The following is an 18,611-nucleotide window of genomic DNA, read 5'->3' as shown; positions in this document are numbered from 1 at the left end:
TACGTTGTCTGCAGTTGGTATGAACGAGGTGCACAGGAGATGGTTTATGAGCCAGAGGTACCGGTACACGGGAGTACAAGCTCAAGGCTCGGAGAAGGAAAAACAAGAAACAACAAAACTTCACAACAGACTGCCAGAAAACATGTGCCAAAAAAGAGGGAAAAGTGTTCCGAAAAGAAACCCTTGAGGCTGGGTTCTTTGTTGGTATAAACTGACGTCCTTCTGCTGTAGTTTAATGTGGCGACTTTCATTTAAGGCAGCTCAGCTTCTGTCCCTACACCTTTAGGACAGTTGCTCTAACTGGTTTCCATGACAAATGTCAGCTTCCTATCCCTGGCTGTCTGGTGGTTGTGTCTGAATTACCCTTGCTGCATTGCTGGGTCACAGACGTGGGGACGTGTCTTTCAGTTGTGGGAACACAGCTTTGCTTTCCGAATTTGGCACTAGAAAGGCTTTTGGTCCCACCCTTCCTGTGTAGCTTGGTGGCTCATGGTTCTGTTTTCAGGGAAGTTTTTTTGTTTGTTTTTGTATTAGGGAGCTTGTTGAGGAAAACAAAATTTGCATGTACTTAGAGGTCTGGGAAGGGTGGTGAACAAAGCACAGATGGCTGTTTGGCCAGGAACAGTGTTTGCTCTGGAAGATTAGTTACCGTGATTTGAATAGAAGATAAAGTAGCCTGTGAACCTTCCCCCAGGCATGTCTTCAGTACAATTTATGGTCCACTTGAAAACTCTTGACTTTGACGTCTCGCGTCTGGTTACAGACGTCTTGATATCTAGATGGTGGATACAAAGCAAGAACTCTTCTGGGACCCCCGGTGTGCTGGCTTTCCCTGCAAAGATGTCCAGTCCTTCCTCCTGTACAAATGCAAGAGAACTGACCTGCAGTTGCAGTCTTACTGATTCTTTTGCTGTTCCCTTTAAAAGCACAGTCATTTAGCCGTGTTGCTTACACAAAATGTTGTCTCTAGTTTCTGCTTTAAGATCTATCTCCTATAGAAAATATTCTAGTGTTCTAGTCCAGTTCTTCACGTGGTTTCCACTATTCTTGACTAGCACTCTTAATAGCCATTTTGATCGTCTAAAGACTACCTGAAAAAATGCATGAGTGACCAAAGCTTGCCTGTTCTCTCCAAACGCAGAAATTGTTCCAATTAACCCCCTCCCTATTCCAGAGATCTTCCTCCCCTTTGTGTGCCCACACACAGCGTAGGCTTTGCTGTAACTGCTGCAGTGTGGGGATGCAGGCAGAACAAAGTAATTAAGTATTTAAATCGTATTTACTTTTGAATCTGATTCAGATCTAAACAAGGCTTGTCTGCCAAAGGCTTGTGTTGCATGTGACCTAATAAAAGATGTTACTTCTATCTGTAAAAATTTCCCTGCCTCAATACGTCTGTATATAAGCACTTCCCACTATTTAGCTTCAAGAACTCTTAAGTTTACATTTGAAGGCACAAATTAAAATACAAAGTAATGCAGTGACTGTAATTAATAGCAGCATGTAGAAATCAAAAGGAAAAAGTGGTAGTGTGGTATTGAAGCATAGGATGAGAATAAGAAGCTGATGTGGGAAGCGTGTATGTGAAGCATTTCAACTGTGTTGAATCTGAGCCCAGAAAATTAATAATGAAAAATGTGAAGCTATTGTAGAAAGGAAATGATTCAGATCTAGTTTATTGAATTTATCTTCAAGTGTCATCTTTTTGCAGGGGAAAATGACATTGATGTTGATTCTCATGTGACTGTTTTTCTTTCATTTAAACAGATGTGTCCAGAAAGCAGCAGAAATATTAGAGAGGTGCAGTGTGCATCATACAATAACAAGCCATTTATGGGTCGATTTTATGAGTGGGAACCTTTTGCGGAAGGTAAGGGAAGACAGCTTGGTTTTGCATTATTATAGAGGTTGTATTTTGGGAACTCAAATGTGATTTTTACCTAGTGCAAGCCATCAGGCTTTGAATGTGTGAGTCTTGCTCATTTTGCTCTGTTTGTCTGCTGAATTTGTTCATGGGCAGGCACGTAGAGAATCTTGCATCAGTATTTCTTATGTTGTACAGGAATGAAAGCATGTAAACCCTGCTTTGGCTGGTAAACCATTGGTTCTGGATGGGATTGCAACAGTGTTTTTAATGTATTTACTTCTGATGACAAAGGCTCAATGTGCCTCCGTTTCAGTAAATGCAATTTTTTTCTAGCTTAGTGTGCGACTCATAGTTCTAATGCATTCATTTCAGGACTCTCTGGCTTTCTAATTTGTGTTTTCTAATGCTGGATTTGGCAGTTGAGAAGGTGGCTGTTGGAGGGCTACCTGTGCTCTGGACTCCCCCGGTTGCCTGTTGAGCTGGTTGTCCTGGAACAAAAAGCAGCAGCAGCTGTTGCGGTCTTGCCACCCCTCTAGAGTCCTAACCCTTGGGGGATAAAATCCCAGGCAGATGGGGGTTATAACCTTTCTCCAGACACATGTTGTGTGAAAAAATCGTTTATGTTGTTTGGCTTTCTGTAAACAAGAGCTGGCCCTGCCTCAGTTGAGACTTGCAATTATTTATGAGGTAAATAATTTGTTCTTCAGACATGTCTCTGGGTTCAGAGGAATAGAGTTCATGTCTTATTTTTTAAAGTAGCACTTTTAAAAAGTTGTTTTCCACAAAACTTCAAAGACGCTTCGTGTGTAAAGAAATACGTATGCATGCTGTGGACCAGCTGCCTTTATTGTTGTGAGGCCGTCCCATCCCTTGGCCTGAAGCTGTAGGGGAGCAGGACGATGCCAGCTCCCTTCCCCACCGACTGCTTCGCCAAGGGGCTGTGTGTGCTCTGTACCACATGTTCTCTCCCCTCCAGTGAGAGGTACGGTCTTACCTTGAAACTTGAGAAAGCGGGATGTAAACCCATCTGTTATCCTTTCTAGAGCTGAGAACAAAGCAGAAGGAAGAGAATTTTCCAGTATGTAAGTGTCTCTTGAATATGGCTTTTGATGCCTTCCGCATGAGTGGCTACGTATCTAGAATGCCACGCAATTATAAGAGTAATGCCTTATGTAATGGCTTTTAATGTCTTACAGTGAGTGTTTGCAGGGATTTCCCTTTGCCAGAAGACTTCATTAAAAGTAAATCATTTGGTGTACTATGATTTATCTTTATGTCAGTGCCTGTCCCTGTATGTCCTAAAATTGTTGTAGTGGCAAGATTTAGCTGATCATGCACATCTTCAGTGTCCACCATCTGCTCTGGGGCAATGAGTACTCTGTGTATGCTATTCTTTCCTCTGGTCTTTAACTCATTGCGCTTTCCTATCTCCAAAAGGGAGGCAAAGTAAGCAATGTGGGAAAGAAATGAGAGGTATCTGTCATAACAGATGTATTCCTGCTGGTTCTCTTATTTTTATTCCTTCTTCCTTCACCCTAAGAGTTTTAGAAAGAGAAAAGGGTGATAGCTACAGGTGGTGATTTTTTGCTGTTAATAAAGTGAGGTCAGGTCTGTCCTGTAGAGCCCGATATTGAGTTTTGACGTGAAGGCAGTGAAGAGCACCTCTGTGTGTGGCTGCAGCTGGCTGTGTCGCTGGGCAGATGGCTCATGCTGCAGTCCCAATGTTGCTCTTGGGGATGAGGGGACCCCTGGTGGGACTGCATTGTGTATAACGTGCTGTGAGGCAGCTTTGGGGGTTCTGTGCCTTGCCTCTTCGCACCAAGGCAAAATGCCTATTTTGTAACAACAAAGACCCTTCCAAAGATGTGCTGAAGGAAGTGTTAGAAGTCATTGTTCATTTGTTTTGTGGAACTCAGAGTGTTGCGAGGGTGTGAAGTTCCTTTGTTCCATGCCTAGACATGGACATTTCCGTGGCGCTCAGTGTGCTACCATGCTCTCCCTGGTTCCTTTAGATGAGCAGCTTTGAGCCACAATTTGGATTACCCGTCTTTACAGCTCAACATGAGTGAGTGCAGATTCAGGTATGTTCACATCTGACTCCTGATAGATCTAATAAAGTTTGTTTCTAATGTAGTTGTGCCTCAATCCTGGTTTTATCTGCTGTGGGTGTTGTGAAGACTTGCAGAGCTATATATCTTTATCTTAATTGATGAGAATTCAATGTATGCTGTGCTTTTAACTGGAGTCATTAGGCATTGTGAAGTTGCCCAAAAGGAAGTTTCACAGCTGTACAGCTTTGGCACTTTGTACCATGCATTCAGACAGAAAAAAGAGCTTGGTACCCCAGCAAGCAGGTGGCTGAAAGCATCTTCTGTGGACAGTGTGACTTCTACAACACGGCCCCAAAGACTTAGGATGCATTGACTTCGATGCATCCTTTTTCAAACTGTCATCGGCAAGACGCAGTTGATGATGACCCCCTTGGCCCTCCATCTCCTTGCTTTCTGCACAGCAGCGTTGACTCATTCTGCCCTATGGCAGGACAAGTGACTCGGGGATCTAAAACATGCCACAATAATTTCTTTCTTCCTCCCCTACATAGCACAGCTTGCTCCTAATGTTTATATTGGATCAATAAGGGCAACTAAGCTGTAATTTACAGCCTTGTCTTGATGGTGAGTTAAGTGTAATTGTTATTGTTTTTGAAAAAGAACACGCATTTTTATTTCTGCCTTGTTCAGATTGGTGCAGCTGCATTTCTGACCTCTGTTTTATCTGCTACTGCTCCAACACAAACTTTTGCCTTTATTAAAAAAGCTGTATTGAAGAGACTATAAACCCTACAAATTAAGAGTATTTAATGAAACAAACCTCGTTTGTATTGGCAAACCAATAGCACATAGTGACTGTAAGGGCAGCATTTGAGGGAGGGGATCCAGTTGTGTCGGAGGGAAAGCATCACAGAGACACAGGCGTAAAACCTGTGAGGAATTTTATATCTGCAGAAGCAATACACGTTTTAATCATTCTGATAATTGAACTTGTTAAATTTTAACTCTTTTTCAGCTAACTTCCAGCATGCTTGTTTACCTGCATCGCACTGGCACTGGGAATTGTTGCTGTTCCAGGTGTGTGTTATTTTACATGTGCAGCTGTAACTGTTGGAGCTTGCGGGGCACTAGCTGACAGAGGCAATAACAGGAATGAGGACGTGGCTGAAGGATCATCCTAGTGGTGGCTGCACACGTGATGATTTACTTCCACTTGGTAGAGTCAAGACGTCTTTGGCTTAAAATACTGTATCAAGCCAGACGAGTTTCTAGGAACAGAGCCACGCTTAGATCTTGGAAGCTGTTTAAATAGTTCGTTGCTGGCAGATAGTCGCTGGAACGTGAAAGCCTTTGTGAAGAGGCCTCTGCTCCCCACTGGGAGCAGGGCTGGCCTGAAGGGCAGCGCCTTTCACCTGCACGGGGGCTGCAGGCTCAGCCAGAGCCGGGCAGCTCTGGCAGCGAAAGGGACTTCGGGAAGGCCTGTCAGGGTTTGTTCAGTTCCTACTGATGGCCAGGTCTGGCTTCCTCTTACGACTTCTCTTTATTTTTCTGTTTGATTGCTGAGAGACCAAAGTTGTACGGAGCCTGCACACCACATTGCTTTTTGGAGCAGGGTTTGAGTCAGGCTCAGCTTCAACTGGGATAAAAATTCCTGTAGCTGGGACCAGCAGCAGTATATATGAAATGGCATTGTTGCCATCACTGCTGCATTTTCCTGGGGGGGAAAAGAGCTCCCAGGTCTCCCCCCGCACCGTTGTGCCAAACCTGACTGCTGGTGGGCACCATCCAAACTCAGCAGGAGTGAAGGAGGCTGAGAGGAGCCGGGGGACAGCACCCAGGCAGGGCGGCTGGGCAATTCCAACTGGCTTCCGTTTATTCTTGTTAACTGGAGGTGCGACTTCAATGCAGAGTAATTAGAGAATTCATCCTCACGTGTGATTAGCAAGGTGGGCCCTGATGTGTTTCCCGAGTGCTTGAGATTTCTTGGCTAGAGGAGTGCAGCCCTTGAAAAGCAAAGGTAATGTAGTCAAAGTCTGTGAACTCTTGGTCCTTCTTGATTTGTAGCTGCCAGCTCCTGGTGGCTCAGGGCACGCAGTGCAGGGCTGGGATTCTCTTTGCTTTGTGTGCAATACTCGGGCAACCTAATTTTTTCACCCAAAAGACAAGAAGTATCACTGTTTTACTTATACTTTCTCCAGTCAGTTACTGTTAGTGAACTTGCAGATGTTTCACGTATGTAGACAGTATCTCAAGAAATAATCCAACTCTTCTGCAGTTCATCCAGCTGCAAGGTATTATATTCAATGAGGCAGCTGCTCAAAGTCTTCATTTCTCAGTGCGCTTCTCTGCTTTTTATTTGTCTCCACCTGTTAGAAATCTTGACTGCTTTTATTCCATTTCGTGGCTAGTTGTTCTTGAAGCATCTACTTTGATTGCTTGCAATTAAATAGTATTTTCTACGACAATTTTCTTTTTTGTTATTCCTGTTTTATGTGAAAGGCTGTGGCAGGATAGATTCATCAAGGAGGCAGCGGACAGAGTTTTGGGAGGTTTGAAATGTAACAAGTAGATGGTGTTTGTATTTCTTGATTAACTACAGCTCAAACAGTGCACAATTCTCGAACAATAAGTAAAGACAGAACATAGCTAATAATGGAATTGGCATTCTTACATTTCATCGCAAAACCAAGGGTGTTATTGCCACCTGTTTTTCCTTGTTTATTGTATGTGTGTAGAAAAAACCCCACTGTCTAGGAGATGGTCTCAGTTCCTTCCTGCAAACAGAAGTCGAAGTCTATGCCTATTAATTAAAATAAGTGTTAAACAGCTACGCTGATCTAATTCCCTTCTCCATGCTGTTTGCATGTACCTTTCACCCGGAATTTTCTTCAGGGTTATGATCTAGCATAAGTGGAGATTTAGGAAATAAATTTGGAAAAAATCAGTGAAAATTTTGTCCTGTTTTGTGTTTTATGAGAACTGATGGCTTCAGGTCCTCAATTACCATGTGAGGTGATACATGAAGAATACTCCACTTTGCTTTGCTCACTCTTTGCTCTTATCTGTTGGACTATTAAATGTAATCAGTTATTAGGTATTTCAGGAACTGTTACTTAGCGAATGAGTAACATTAAACTGAACAGTAAGCCAGTAGCGGATTAGTATAATATAAAACATCCTGAAACGTATGCCTGAAATTATTGACAGGAGCTTAAGCACTACAGGCATGCCATTCCTCTTGAATTCTGATGGAATATGAGCTCTGATTTCCTTTAGACTTGTTGGAAGTCCAAGGCAGTGAATTATCCATTTTTCACACACTACTGAAAATACTTAATTTTTAAGTGAAATTTCTTTGAAATGTCAGTCACTTATGAGACTGGAATTTATTCAAATGCAGTAGAACAAGAAGTTAATTTAGATTATTTCTCCTCTTTATTTATTTGTGATTTGTAAATGGATCACAAGGAAAAGCAGATGGAAGTTTGGAAAGCTTTAAAAGTATGGCAGTGCTGAAGTATCTGAGGCATTTCTTTGACTTCATCGATAAATCTGCTTCCTGAACATCTGTTGTGTTGAGTTTGACCTGGAAATTGTGAATATCCTGTGTATTACTGAAATATATAACTACTTCTATTGGAAGCTTTAATGAAAAAATATGCTTAGATACTTATATACATGGAAACCTAATGCTTCTGTATGGCGACTCACCTTTTATAGTTACTCCTCTTATATAATTTTATTAATATACGTGTTTTGGCTTGCATTTTTAAGAAACTCAGTGATATCGGAGCCCAGTTTTTACCTGGGATTCTGTGCTATGCTACAAGTCAAATAATAATCTACAGGTATTTTTAACTGTAAATAAAGGTTATAAGTAGGGACCGTATTCTGATGTATGAAATTACCCATTTCTCTGTCATAAGTCACATTGGAATGGTTCTTGCTCATTGTGCATACCTCAATTTCCCCACTTTTCTACCTGCTATTTGGAGGGTAAAGTGGTTTAAGAGGGATGAGAGCGAAAAGGCGTGGGTTTAGAGATGATTTTAAACGCTTGCTTCTGTGCAGTGTGGGTTGGTTAACCTGGAAAAATGCCTGGTGACTATTTTTTTGTGTTTAAAAAGAAATGAACAGTGGAGACAATAACTATAGAAGGGGTCCTAATACATACGGAGTCTCTCCTTTCTGCTTTGGGAGGCTGATTTCTTCTGAGTATTTTTCATTATGTTGAAAGAATTGCATATTAAGATACTTTCAATTTACGGTTTGTTCATTTTGAGCCTGTTCCAGTATCAGCTGATGCAGAAGGAAAGATAACAGTCACGTCAGGGGGAGTCAGATTGAATCTAAACATTTATGTTCACAGTTGCCATTTGTGTCCTCAAAAACTGCTTATGCACACTCTCAGCAGTAGAGCTTGAACTTCTGCTTTCTGGAATATTTAGCTGCAAAATTCTATTTTCTTACTGTAATTTCTATGGTGTTCTGAAAATTTTAGAAACTAACATCTACATAATCTGAAAAGGTAGATACTCAAGTTGAGACTCCAGTGAAATTTGTGGATTTTACCTGATTAGCTTTATGAATATTTTCACTTGATCTCATCAGTTCCAAAACTGAGATTTGGGCCGACCTGCAAGTGGGGCTCAAAGCTTTGATCACAGTTATCGATAGCAGCGCAGTGCAAGTTTAGGAAGGCTGCTCGAGTACAGAGGAAGTGAGGTTTCAGATCTGGCAAGTCTTCTGCTGCTGTGTTTTAGTAGCAGGAGGGTTATTGGTGATTCATGGTTAAGCACAGTGTAGGGTGCTTGAAACATAAGCAGTTTTTGCCTGAAGTAGAAACTCTAAGCTGTCTCAAGTAAAGCTTTAGATTTTTTTTTTTTTTTTTTGCTATGACATTCTTTTTAACGCTCTCAGACTGACAATTTCCAACTTCATCCCCTAGTATTTCAAAGGATCATAGAGTTTACAACTCTCATTGATGTAGCTTTTTGCTAGAAAAATTAGGTTGCTTATTAATACGAATGCAGGCGCCTGTGCTGCACGTGATTATTTAAATATTGGGATTGCTTATTCTGTTAATGTTTTGAATGGAGGTCTTTAGTCGTGCTGAGTGTTATGGAGGGAATTAAAAAGGTTTTGCCAATTTAGCCAGCGTAAGTATAGTCGGACTGGCATTTATGTATGCTTGATATTCCTTCTTGTTATGATGAATTACTGTTTTCAAAGCAAGGAAAATCTTACCCCCTGTGAAAGAAAAGCTTATAATATGGATGAACATCAGAAGAAAGAGATTCCCAGTGGTAGTATATAAAATGAAAAGCAGAACTGGCTTCCATTATGCTCAGTTTCCGTTAAACAGCTTGGAAGTTTTATAAGCACGGCGCATAATAAATATCTGAGCCACAGTTTGGGGTCTTTTACAAAGGAGAGACAGTTCTTGCTAATGTTCTTCTGGATCAGTACTCCCTTCTATACCCAGATAGATACAAATCTCTGGCGTTTATCCACAGTGTCAACTTGTGAATTTGTTAATTTGCTTTCTATATTACACTGTGTGGCTCTGAATTTAAATCCAAACACCACAAATTTAAAACTAGCTTTGAAAGAGCCAGAGAAACTGTGCATTAAATTTGTCATATATCGGTAAAGAGAGGAGATCTGCTTCTGAATAATTTTGGTCAGAGGCCTAAAAATGCTGAGGTGCAACTCACCATGGCTGGTTCCGCTGAAATGGTGCGGCGATCCCTCCGGAGAGAGATCAGAAAGAGCTAACTGTTTGGATCCATTATACCACTGAGGTGGATATCAAGAAGAAAAACAGAACCAGACCTCAAAAAGTTGAGCCTGATCTTTTTTCTTTTTTTTTCAAGTACGGTAATATGAGTCTGGTGACATCATCAGATCTGAAAAGTAATATAGACTTTTACTGTATTTTCTTTTTTCATTGCTCCAATATAAATGTAACCCAGTGTATGTAAAATGCATTATAGCAAATCCGCAAGCAATTTCCTTCATTGTAACAAATACTGTATCTCATTAGAGCAAAACAAGCCCCCAGTTATGTTGCAGAACATCTGCTTAACAATTTCAAGTTCCTCCAACGATGCTGCCAAAACAGCTAAAAAGTCAGCATCTAGTCCATTACTTTGATCAACTGAGGTAATAAAATTATAAATAATGCAGCAACTGCAGGTCTGGTGGATGAGGGAGCTGGGCTCTTGGCCCTGCGCTCAGGTGGCTCTGATGGTGATGTGGCCCAAGGCACTGGAGCTGCGGTGCTGGGGTGGGATGCAGAACTAGATTTCTGGCTTGCATAGATTTCCTACCCGACAGTGAGAAAGTATATTGTTCTGTGTCCAGATAATGACTCTAAAATTCTGTTTAAAATGCCTTTTTTTTAATACTCCATGGGCCTTCTGTAATGCGTATGGGGTGCTTTAACGTTACTGACAAGAGCTACAGGATCTGTAAGCAACCAGCAGCAAAACATTTCTTCTTAATATCTAATCTAAATCTAGTCCAAGAGAAGATTTAATTTTTCATGAAATGTAAGATTTGGAAACAACGGGGAAAAACTAAATTGAATGGGTTCGCAGGATTTGTAACCACATTGAGAAATACATTGAAAATATATAAAATATGTCCCTAAGTGCAGGTACTGGAATTATAATTTCCCTGTGAAAAAATTGTGCACAATAGCCAAGTGAAGAGTTATTCCTTCTTTGAATAGCAATGTGTTATACTATACCAGTTTTACCAATGACTTCTGTGCGGATGTTTTTGCTGTTGAGTTTTGTGATAGTATTTTGATTCTATATTTTTAAGGTCCAGTCAGTCACACCTTCAACTTGCTTTCAAAAAAAAAAAAAATGCTGAATTTTAACCCTAAAGAATCTTAGTTGTTACCAAACTTCCTTAAAAAAACCTCCAAACACAACTGTAAAAGCATCTCAAATTCAGATAGACGAGCAGGAATGTTGGTTTGATCAGATAAGTAGGGAGCACTGCAAGGAACTTCATCTGCCCGAGGTCCCCAGTGAGGATATTAAAGGCTCTACGTGCCGGGCTCTGTCTGATCGAAGAGCGTGGCTGTGATGCTCTCTGGCCAGGGCTTTGCTGAAGGTAACGTCTCCCAGCGATGGGACAGCACAAGTTAGCCCCTGTGCTGGCCGGACTCTCCCGTGCGCCGCTGCTGCTAGCCGCCTGCCGTGGTCGTTAACAACCACAGGAGTTCACAGCTCCTATTTCATGCAGGTAGCGTGAACCTGTTGCGTTCCATGGGGAGCAGCAGCGACTGAGGAGCTGCGACCCCCAGCTGCTCTTCTGGCCTCATTTATCCATCCTCTGTTTCATTATAAATTTAGAACTCTATTTTCTGAGTTTAAATGGTCTTAATTCTCCTTGGGAGAATTTTCCATTATTCATTAATTTCTCTGTCAGGTATTTGGGTTTTTAAATGAGTTAGGTTGTGGGCTTTAGTCTGAGGGTTTTATTTTGATCTTACTTCTGAAACCCATATCAACTTTACTTTAACTTTCTTAATCCCTTTTAATGGGTTTTTTTCACGTGTTTATGCATTAATTGTCTGACTGTTACTTGTAATGTATATGTTTAACTTAAACAGACTTTCCTTCCAATTATTTTTCTTTCTTTCATCATTTATGAAAGGAGGATCTGCTCTAAGCCTTGCAGAATTCTAGCTTTCTCTAGTGTCTGCTTAGAGGCTTTCAGTGCTGGTTTTCTAGCACCATGGTTAGAGCTGTTACTGGATTGCAATCTGGATTACTTTTTGCTTGATATATGGATTTTTTTCTTCCCCCTTCTCCCTCGCTTTTCCTTCTTTTATACTTAAAATCCCTTGCTCTTCTCTATTTCAAATACAAAGGCAGCTCCTGGGGCTGATGTGTGCTGTGATGCTCATTCAGAGGTGAAGCAGGCAGGGCCAGCAGCTTTGTGTGCGCTTGCACAGCCCAGCTCCAGCGCATTTCACTATTATCTGGGTTAGAAATTCTGTAGAAAGTGATAACATTTCTTCTCAGATTTTATAAGGAGAACAAAAAATGGCTGTGTAAAGTATTAGCAGTTTGTCTTTGGTTTTAGAATACTGTCATGTGCAGCGTGCTGTCAGGGATGGAGAATTCATCAGTAAATATGCTTAGTGCGAGTCCTGCGTGGCTGAGACAGAGGAAATACGATCCCGTGCTCTGAACGTGAAAGCATGCCTGCTCTTACTGTATAGCCCAGGGTAAAATTGAAATGTCCAGTTAACGTTTAGCATTATCTTTTAGGAAATTTGGGGGATTGGAAGGATCTTTTAATGAGGGTTGCTTTTCACCCTTTTCCTTATAAACACTGTTCCGTAAAGGCAGTTCCAGCAGCTTCTAGTAATCAAAATCATAACAAACAATATGGTGTAAGCATTCTAATTGAACATTTTTTTCAATTTTATAGTGATACCTTTTCAAATATATTTAATTGAAATGTAGGTAACAATTGTGGGTTATGTGAAAGACTGACCTCTTGTGCTTGTAATGCCTGGTTACAGTCTGTACCACAGGGAAGGCTGCAAGAACCTCAAACTTGGGTGAAAGAAAGGAGGACTGATTTATTCATGAAGGGAAGATGAATTCACTAACAGAGTCGCAGGCTGGCATCTGATTTTTTTTTTTTACTGGTGCAAGTCAGTTCCAACTCCTAAATTCAGTGGATTTACCTACTGTAAAGAAAGAGTTGTAAGATCCAAATGAGAACTTACTCCTGAAAAGTCCTCAGAACTGTGAGGATGCTGTATCTTGTTCCTGACAGATGCACTGATGCTCTATTTCTGTCTTATAAAGGAAAGATGTCTTCTGAGTGCATAATGAGGAACCCAGTCAGATGATTGCATGATTCTTTGTCTAAATCAGGATTCTGAGACTGCAATGTCAGAGTTTAGTTTGCCCTGAAGTTATACAATACACATTATTTTTTTTTCCCCTCTAGAAATGTAATTATTTGGAAAAAGTATATAATATGCCTCCTTATAAATATAAACAGAGAAAAAAAGAGAAGAACAAAGTTGAAGAGAGCCTATGGGCTTTGCTTGTGGATAGAGAGAAGAAAACAGGAAGAGAGGTCAGACTTAATGCCCCCAAGTCCTCATGTTGCTCTAGAGATGAACAGCCACTCAGCAATATAAAAAGTAACACCATAAAAGCATTTTTATGTGGTGAGCTGAGTGTACAAATTGAATGAAATCAGTAAGAATCTGTGGAAATAATCTTAGGTAAGCTGCTGAATTACACGAGGTAGAACGTTCAGAAAGAGCAGAGATGTGTCTGTAGGGGCTCTTCTGGGACGCAGACTTTCTGTGGGAGCGTGCAGATGCATGAGGAAATGCAGCATCCTGTGCTGGAGAGGACTCTGCTCCTCATCCAGAGCGGGTTAGGAACACTAGAGCTGTTTGGCCAGCATGAGCTCATGAGCTGGAAGGCTGCCCTTCTGCGTGTAAGGGTGGAGAAGCTATGCAAACTATTTAGGGTATGTGTCGATGCATGTCCTATAGATCGTGCTCTGTGTACTGCAGAAAGGGAAAGTAGAGAATTGCTTTTCAGAACAAAAAAAAAATATTTAGTTCTTTTTTTTCAGGGTCAAGGTTTTTTTCTTCAGGCTTCTTTTACTCCACCCTCAGTCACGTGGAGAGTTCTTTTACAATATACATAATCAAACTTAAAGCCTTGAAAAACATGAATGCTGCACTGAAATTGTGAAGCCTCAAAGATCACGTTTTGGGGAGGGATTGTTGTTCATTCTCTAAATTTTTGGCCTTTAATGGAGCTACTTTTAAAAAACATTGTCTCTGCACGCATGACAATCAAAAAATCATTTTAAAAATGGACCTAGAGATTGTCATCTCTTTATCTATGGCTTTAAGAAAACTACCAAATATTGTGACATTTGAGATAAAGTCTGAACAGCTGGGACTTGGAACTGGAGCAGCAAACTACCGCCTGGTACAGAAAGCCATATTGATGATAAAATCTGTAGGTTTTAGAACATATGTGATACCCAGCAGAGATGTTTCTGACTTACTGTCTGGCTGGACTGTGGATGCAGTTCTCTCAGTCAGTCTGATGTGTGGTTTAAGAAACTTTAGAATGAATTTTGTTGCCTTGTTTTAGGCACTAAACCTAAAAGTAGGAGTTTTGGGCGTCTGTATTACTGTTTAGTGTTCTGTGGTATGTTGCATGGAACTATCACAGATCCTGTGATATGAACATGGTACTACAACACTTATGAGTTTTTTTGGCAAGGTCTCGGAGCAAGGTGGTGTTTTTATCGATACATAGAGTAAGATTTTCCTACTCATAAAGGGAGATCTGAAAGAAAGCATGAGCTACTTGCAAGTGGAGTCTTTGGACAGAAATGAAGGCTGTTACCTGCAGTTATAAGCCACAGAACTTGAGGTCAGAAGGGACCTCTGGAGGTCATCTGGTCCAGCTCCAGGTGGAGACAATACAGCAGCCTGCCCAGGACCATGTCCAGTCGGGTTCTGAAATAAGATTCATGAAATAAGAGATCCATTGCAGAATAGAGCCATAGCTTATTGCAAACAAGAGAAGCGGGTGATCTTACTTTGCAAATAAAGCTGATGTAGCAGAGTGCTTGAAAAGTAGCTCCCACGCTCTAACAATTACTTGTTAAAGGCATTTTCATAAGAAACTTTATTAGCGGTGCGTGCCTGAGTAGCAAATATGAATTGCCACTAAACACCTTAATGGCCCCACTGGGCAAATGCACGCTTTAAATCATTACCCAGCCAATTAGACAGCCAGCTAGGTTCCAAGCTGCGCATTCAAAGCCCGAGTATGTTTTAAACAGAGAACTTGTATCCATCAGCTGATGTAACTGTGCAGTCCCCAGAGGCAGCATATGTGAAAGTTTGGTGTTTCCAGTCTCAGGAGCATCAGGAATATTTTCCCTTAGTTTTACTTCTAATTTGTATGATTTGGCTTTTTATAGAAAAGTCTTTACCTCATCACTGATCACTTATGACTTTCCATGTTGAGTTGATTTTTTTTTTTAGGAGTTTATAGAGGTGAGTTTATAATTTTCTGTTAGTACTAAGGGTGTGAAATCTGCTATTCAGCATGTGCATCTAAAATCGCTTGATACTAGTTGTTTAATAAAATCTGTGTCTTAAAACCCTTTTAATGAAAGCAGTGATATGCTGTATAATATAAGTTTTTACATATATGTGGAGGTTTAGGGACTCTATCATTAGAAATGATCAGCATAGGTTTTTTTTCCCTTTCTTTTCTTTTACTCTTCATATGGTTTATTTTGCAAAGGGCGCTGGTGACCGTTCCAATCGTTTGGAACAAATTGTGCTACAGAAGCAGCAATACCTGGAGCTTTCGTTTCAACAGGTTTACATGTTTCAGTATTAGTGCTTTTTAAGCAAAGTATTTAGCACTTCTGGTTTCTGAGCCCAGTGGAGCCTGTTGGCGCTTCTCCCTAACCCAGGAGGAGCTGACACCGCGCCCGGAGTCTGCAGCCCCTCTTCTGCAGAGCTAAATTTATTACTTGGACACAAGACTCGCTCTGTAGCCTACCAGAGGAATCAAGAGGCTCCCTGCAGATTCACTCCTCCTTAGGTAGGAATAATTTGGCTTCCTCCCAGTCATGTCTTGATAATTGATCCCTCTGCCTTTTTTTTAGAAAAACAGCCACCACTTCCCTGGGCAACCTGTTCCAGTGCCTCCCGACCCTCATTGTGAAGGAATTCCTCCTTATGTCTAGTCTAAATCTGCCCCTCTCCAATTTATAGACATTCCTCTTCATCCTATCAGTATCAGCTATCAGTATCTTGATGGATGGAGAGTGCTACATTTTGTTTCCTGTGAGTAACCAAAAAAAAAAGGTAATGCTGTATGTCTTGCTGTATCTTTTTAACCCTTCACTTTACATTGGTATGATGACAGTTCTCCGGAATTCTGATGGTATCTAGATGATTACACAAATTTAAGTTACTGAGCACATGGAATCTCTGCTGAATATGATTTTGCTTTAGATCCAGAGAGTGGAGATTTTAATAGGTTGCCTTTAATACTTCTAATAAATTACAAGCTGAAATGACTAGTTTACCTCATAGAAAGATGGGAATCGCTCATTGCTGCTTCATCCAAGAGTTGCCTCACTTGTTCTGAATTTGGAAATATGTCCAGTTGGCTGGAAATGCTTTCTGAATTGCTCGATTACCCGTGCTCATTTCTGCGTCGAAGGCCAGATCAGGATTCATGCAATTCTAAGACTCAAGTATTTTTCTGCAAAGTATTTTCTCTCAAAGTATTTTTCTGCAGTGCAAAAAAAAAAAAAAAATAAAAATCAGTGTTTTTCCAAAGGAATTGACTGGTGCAGAAAGCAGTTTCTACTCAGACTTTTGAAGGCTGTTGCAAAGGGGAAGCAGTTAAAGAAAATAAGCTAGATAAATACTCAAAGATATGGTTTAATTATACAGTAATTATTAATATTGAGAAATACAATTAGAGAAAAAAGAGTCACTGAGCCACATATTGTTTTCAGGCTCTAGAAAAATCAATGAAGTGATGTAAAACAGAAGAACAGGGGAGAAATTGAGCAAATTTTGGCAGGAAGATTTAACTTTGCCATGTGATTCAGCATAAAGAACTGCAGGAAAGTGAGAGAGTAAAGTCAGACCTGTAATCCTTACGGAGCCATTTGCTCCCTGTGTGATCCTGGACAATCAACTTCACCTCTGGGAGCTTCAGTAGTGAAATCACAGCATCTTTTAAACCTATGACGCGTATTTAATATACAGGGTTGATTAGGAGCTGTGATCTGATCTGCTTACATCTCTTGCTTTCAAGTTGCAGAACCAGCTTCCTTAACCTTTGCTGAACCACTTCAGATCTTCAGTGTAGATAGTTAGGGTTTATACTTGCGTATCACAAAAAAATCTGATCTCATTGTGGTTTTTTCCATTTCCTGAACTTTTGTGTGGTGACAATCTTCATTATTTCCAGAAGTAATTTATTTAAGTAATGCAGATTAAGCTGCCTGCATTATTTCAAGTTGTTGTCAGGTATTGTTCTATTGACAGTTGTGAAAACATGCAATTGTAATGTATAATATATTTAGATTATTATGAAAAAACTCTTTGCAGTAGAGTCTGTGACCTGAAAGTGGGCTGGGAAAGCGGCTGTTTCTCTTCCTAATGACATCAAATGATTCTGTAAAATTCCCCATTAGAACAAAAATACTCAGTCACGCACTGAAATGTGTTACGGCAGCAGCAACCCAGCACCCCGGGGCTGAGGCTTTCGAGCTTTCTTTGCTGTCTATGGATGCTCAGATGGTTGGCAAGGTACTCCCCAAAAACTCGGCAACGGGACTGCTGGTAATTGTGGTTGGAGTGCATAAATCCTACCAGAAAGCTCTAGCTGGCTGCGGCGTGGGGCTGGCTGAAAGCAGACGGGTCTGAATTTCAAACAGTAACACAGAAGTTGCCCGCGGGAGGCAGGTGGCGTGGAAGCGTTGGGCAGCTGCTGCGGTTGGCGCGTCTCCTCTCCATCCAATGCCAGTGGTGCGGCTGTTGGAACGGCAACCACTTCACTCAGCTGCGAGCACCTGCGGGAGAGAGTAGACGACAGCAGGCATGTACCTCAGTGTTTTCATCCTTGTGGTTTAAATTTTCTATAACTCGTATATGAAACCAGACCTTCTCGCTCTAGCAACTGGTTTTACACACTTTGGCAATAGGATGAGAGGAAACGGCCCCAAGTTGCACCAGGGGAAGTTCACATGGGACATTAGGAAAAATTTCTTCACTGAAAAAGTTATCAGGTACTGGCAGAGGCGGCCCAGGGAGGTTGTTGACTCACCATCACTGGCTGTATTTAAAAGATGGTAGATGAAGTGTTGAGGGATCTGGTTTAGTAGTGGGCAGGTACGGCTGGACTCAATGGTCTCAAAGGTCTTTTCCGACTAAAAGATTCTATGACTCTGTGAAAACTGTGATATAACATAGTGTAGATGACAAAGCCCTGGGACCAGGCAAGCTTCAGAAGACAAGGATGGAGAGGTGCTGAGGAACAGTCTAGGATCCCTTGGAGATCCTGTGCCCGCTCCAGCGCTCCTTACTCATGTCAAATGATTTCAATTACTTGGACTTGAGGTTCTTCAATTTAATTTCAGTAGGAGCATTTTCCCCAAGTAAGGACTGCATGATTTGATTTCCTTCACTGCTGATTTCTCCTTTTAATCAGCCTGATAGTCACCCACTAGTTTGGGAGGGACTTGGAAGGAATGCTCTTATCTCTCGTTGTTGTTGAATATAGTCAGATGAAGACCCTGAATATAAACAGATGTCCGTTTTTAAAAAGTCAGCATATTGCTGAAATTTAATATTTTTGTTAGCGTCACTGACAAATTTTATTGCAGAACATTCAATCTCTGGTTTGTGTTCAAACAATATTAAGAAATTGTTGCTGCACTGAAATTTGGAGAGCTTTCAATACGATCATTCTGCAGAATTTATTTATTTATCTATTTAATGTTCTGACTGGCAGAAACTGGAATTACAGAGTTCCTTTGGCTACTGCTACTTACCTTGGGGAATGGGGTGGGGTGAGTGACCCCTGGTTTGTCTTCTCCTTTCCTGTTGTGCAGAGAATGAGATGGCTGTG

The 18,611-nt window shown here is 41.0% G+C and overlaps 1 protein-coding gene across 1 annotated transcript in view; it reads left to right on the top strand.

Annotated features, from left to right (window-relative positions):
• THSD4 (thrombospondin type 1 domain containing 4) overlaps nt 1-18,611 on the top strand; it is a 204,589-nt gene that overhangs the window by 53,352 nt on the left and 132,626 nt on the right. Inside the window, exon 6 of the mRNA XM_069866943.1 lies at nt 1,768-1,870. Within this exon, the coding sequence (XP_069723044.1) occupies nt 1,768-1,870 (103 nt within the window). The remainder of the gene's footprint in view (nt 1-1,767; nt 1,871-18,611) is intronic.

The sequence above is a fragment of the Phaenicophaeus curvirostris genome, chromosome 12, assembly GCF_032191515.1.
Source record: "Phaenicophaeus curvirostris isolate KB17595 chromosome 12, BPBGC_Pcur_1.0, whole genome shotgun sequence".
Taxonomy (NCBI): Eukaryota; Metazoa; Chordata; class Aves; order Cuculiformes; family Cuculidae; genus Phaenicophaeus; species Phaenicophaeus curvirostris.
This window is presented reverse-complemented; position numbering and strand designations above follow the sequence as displayed.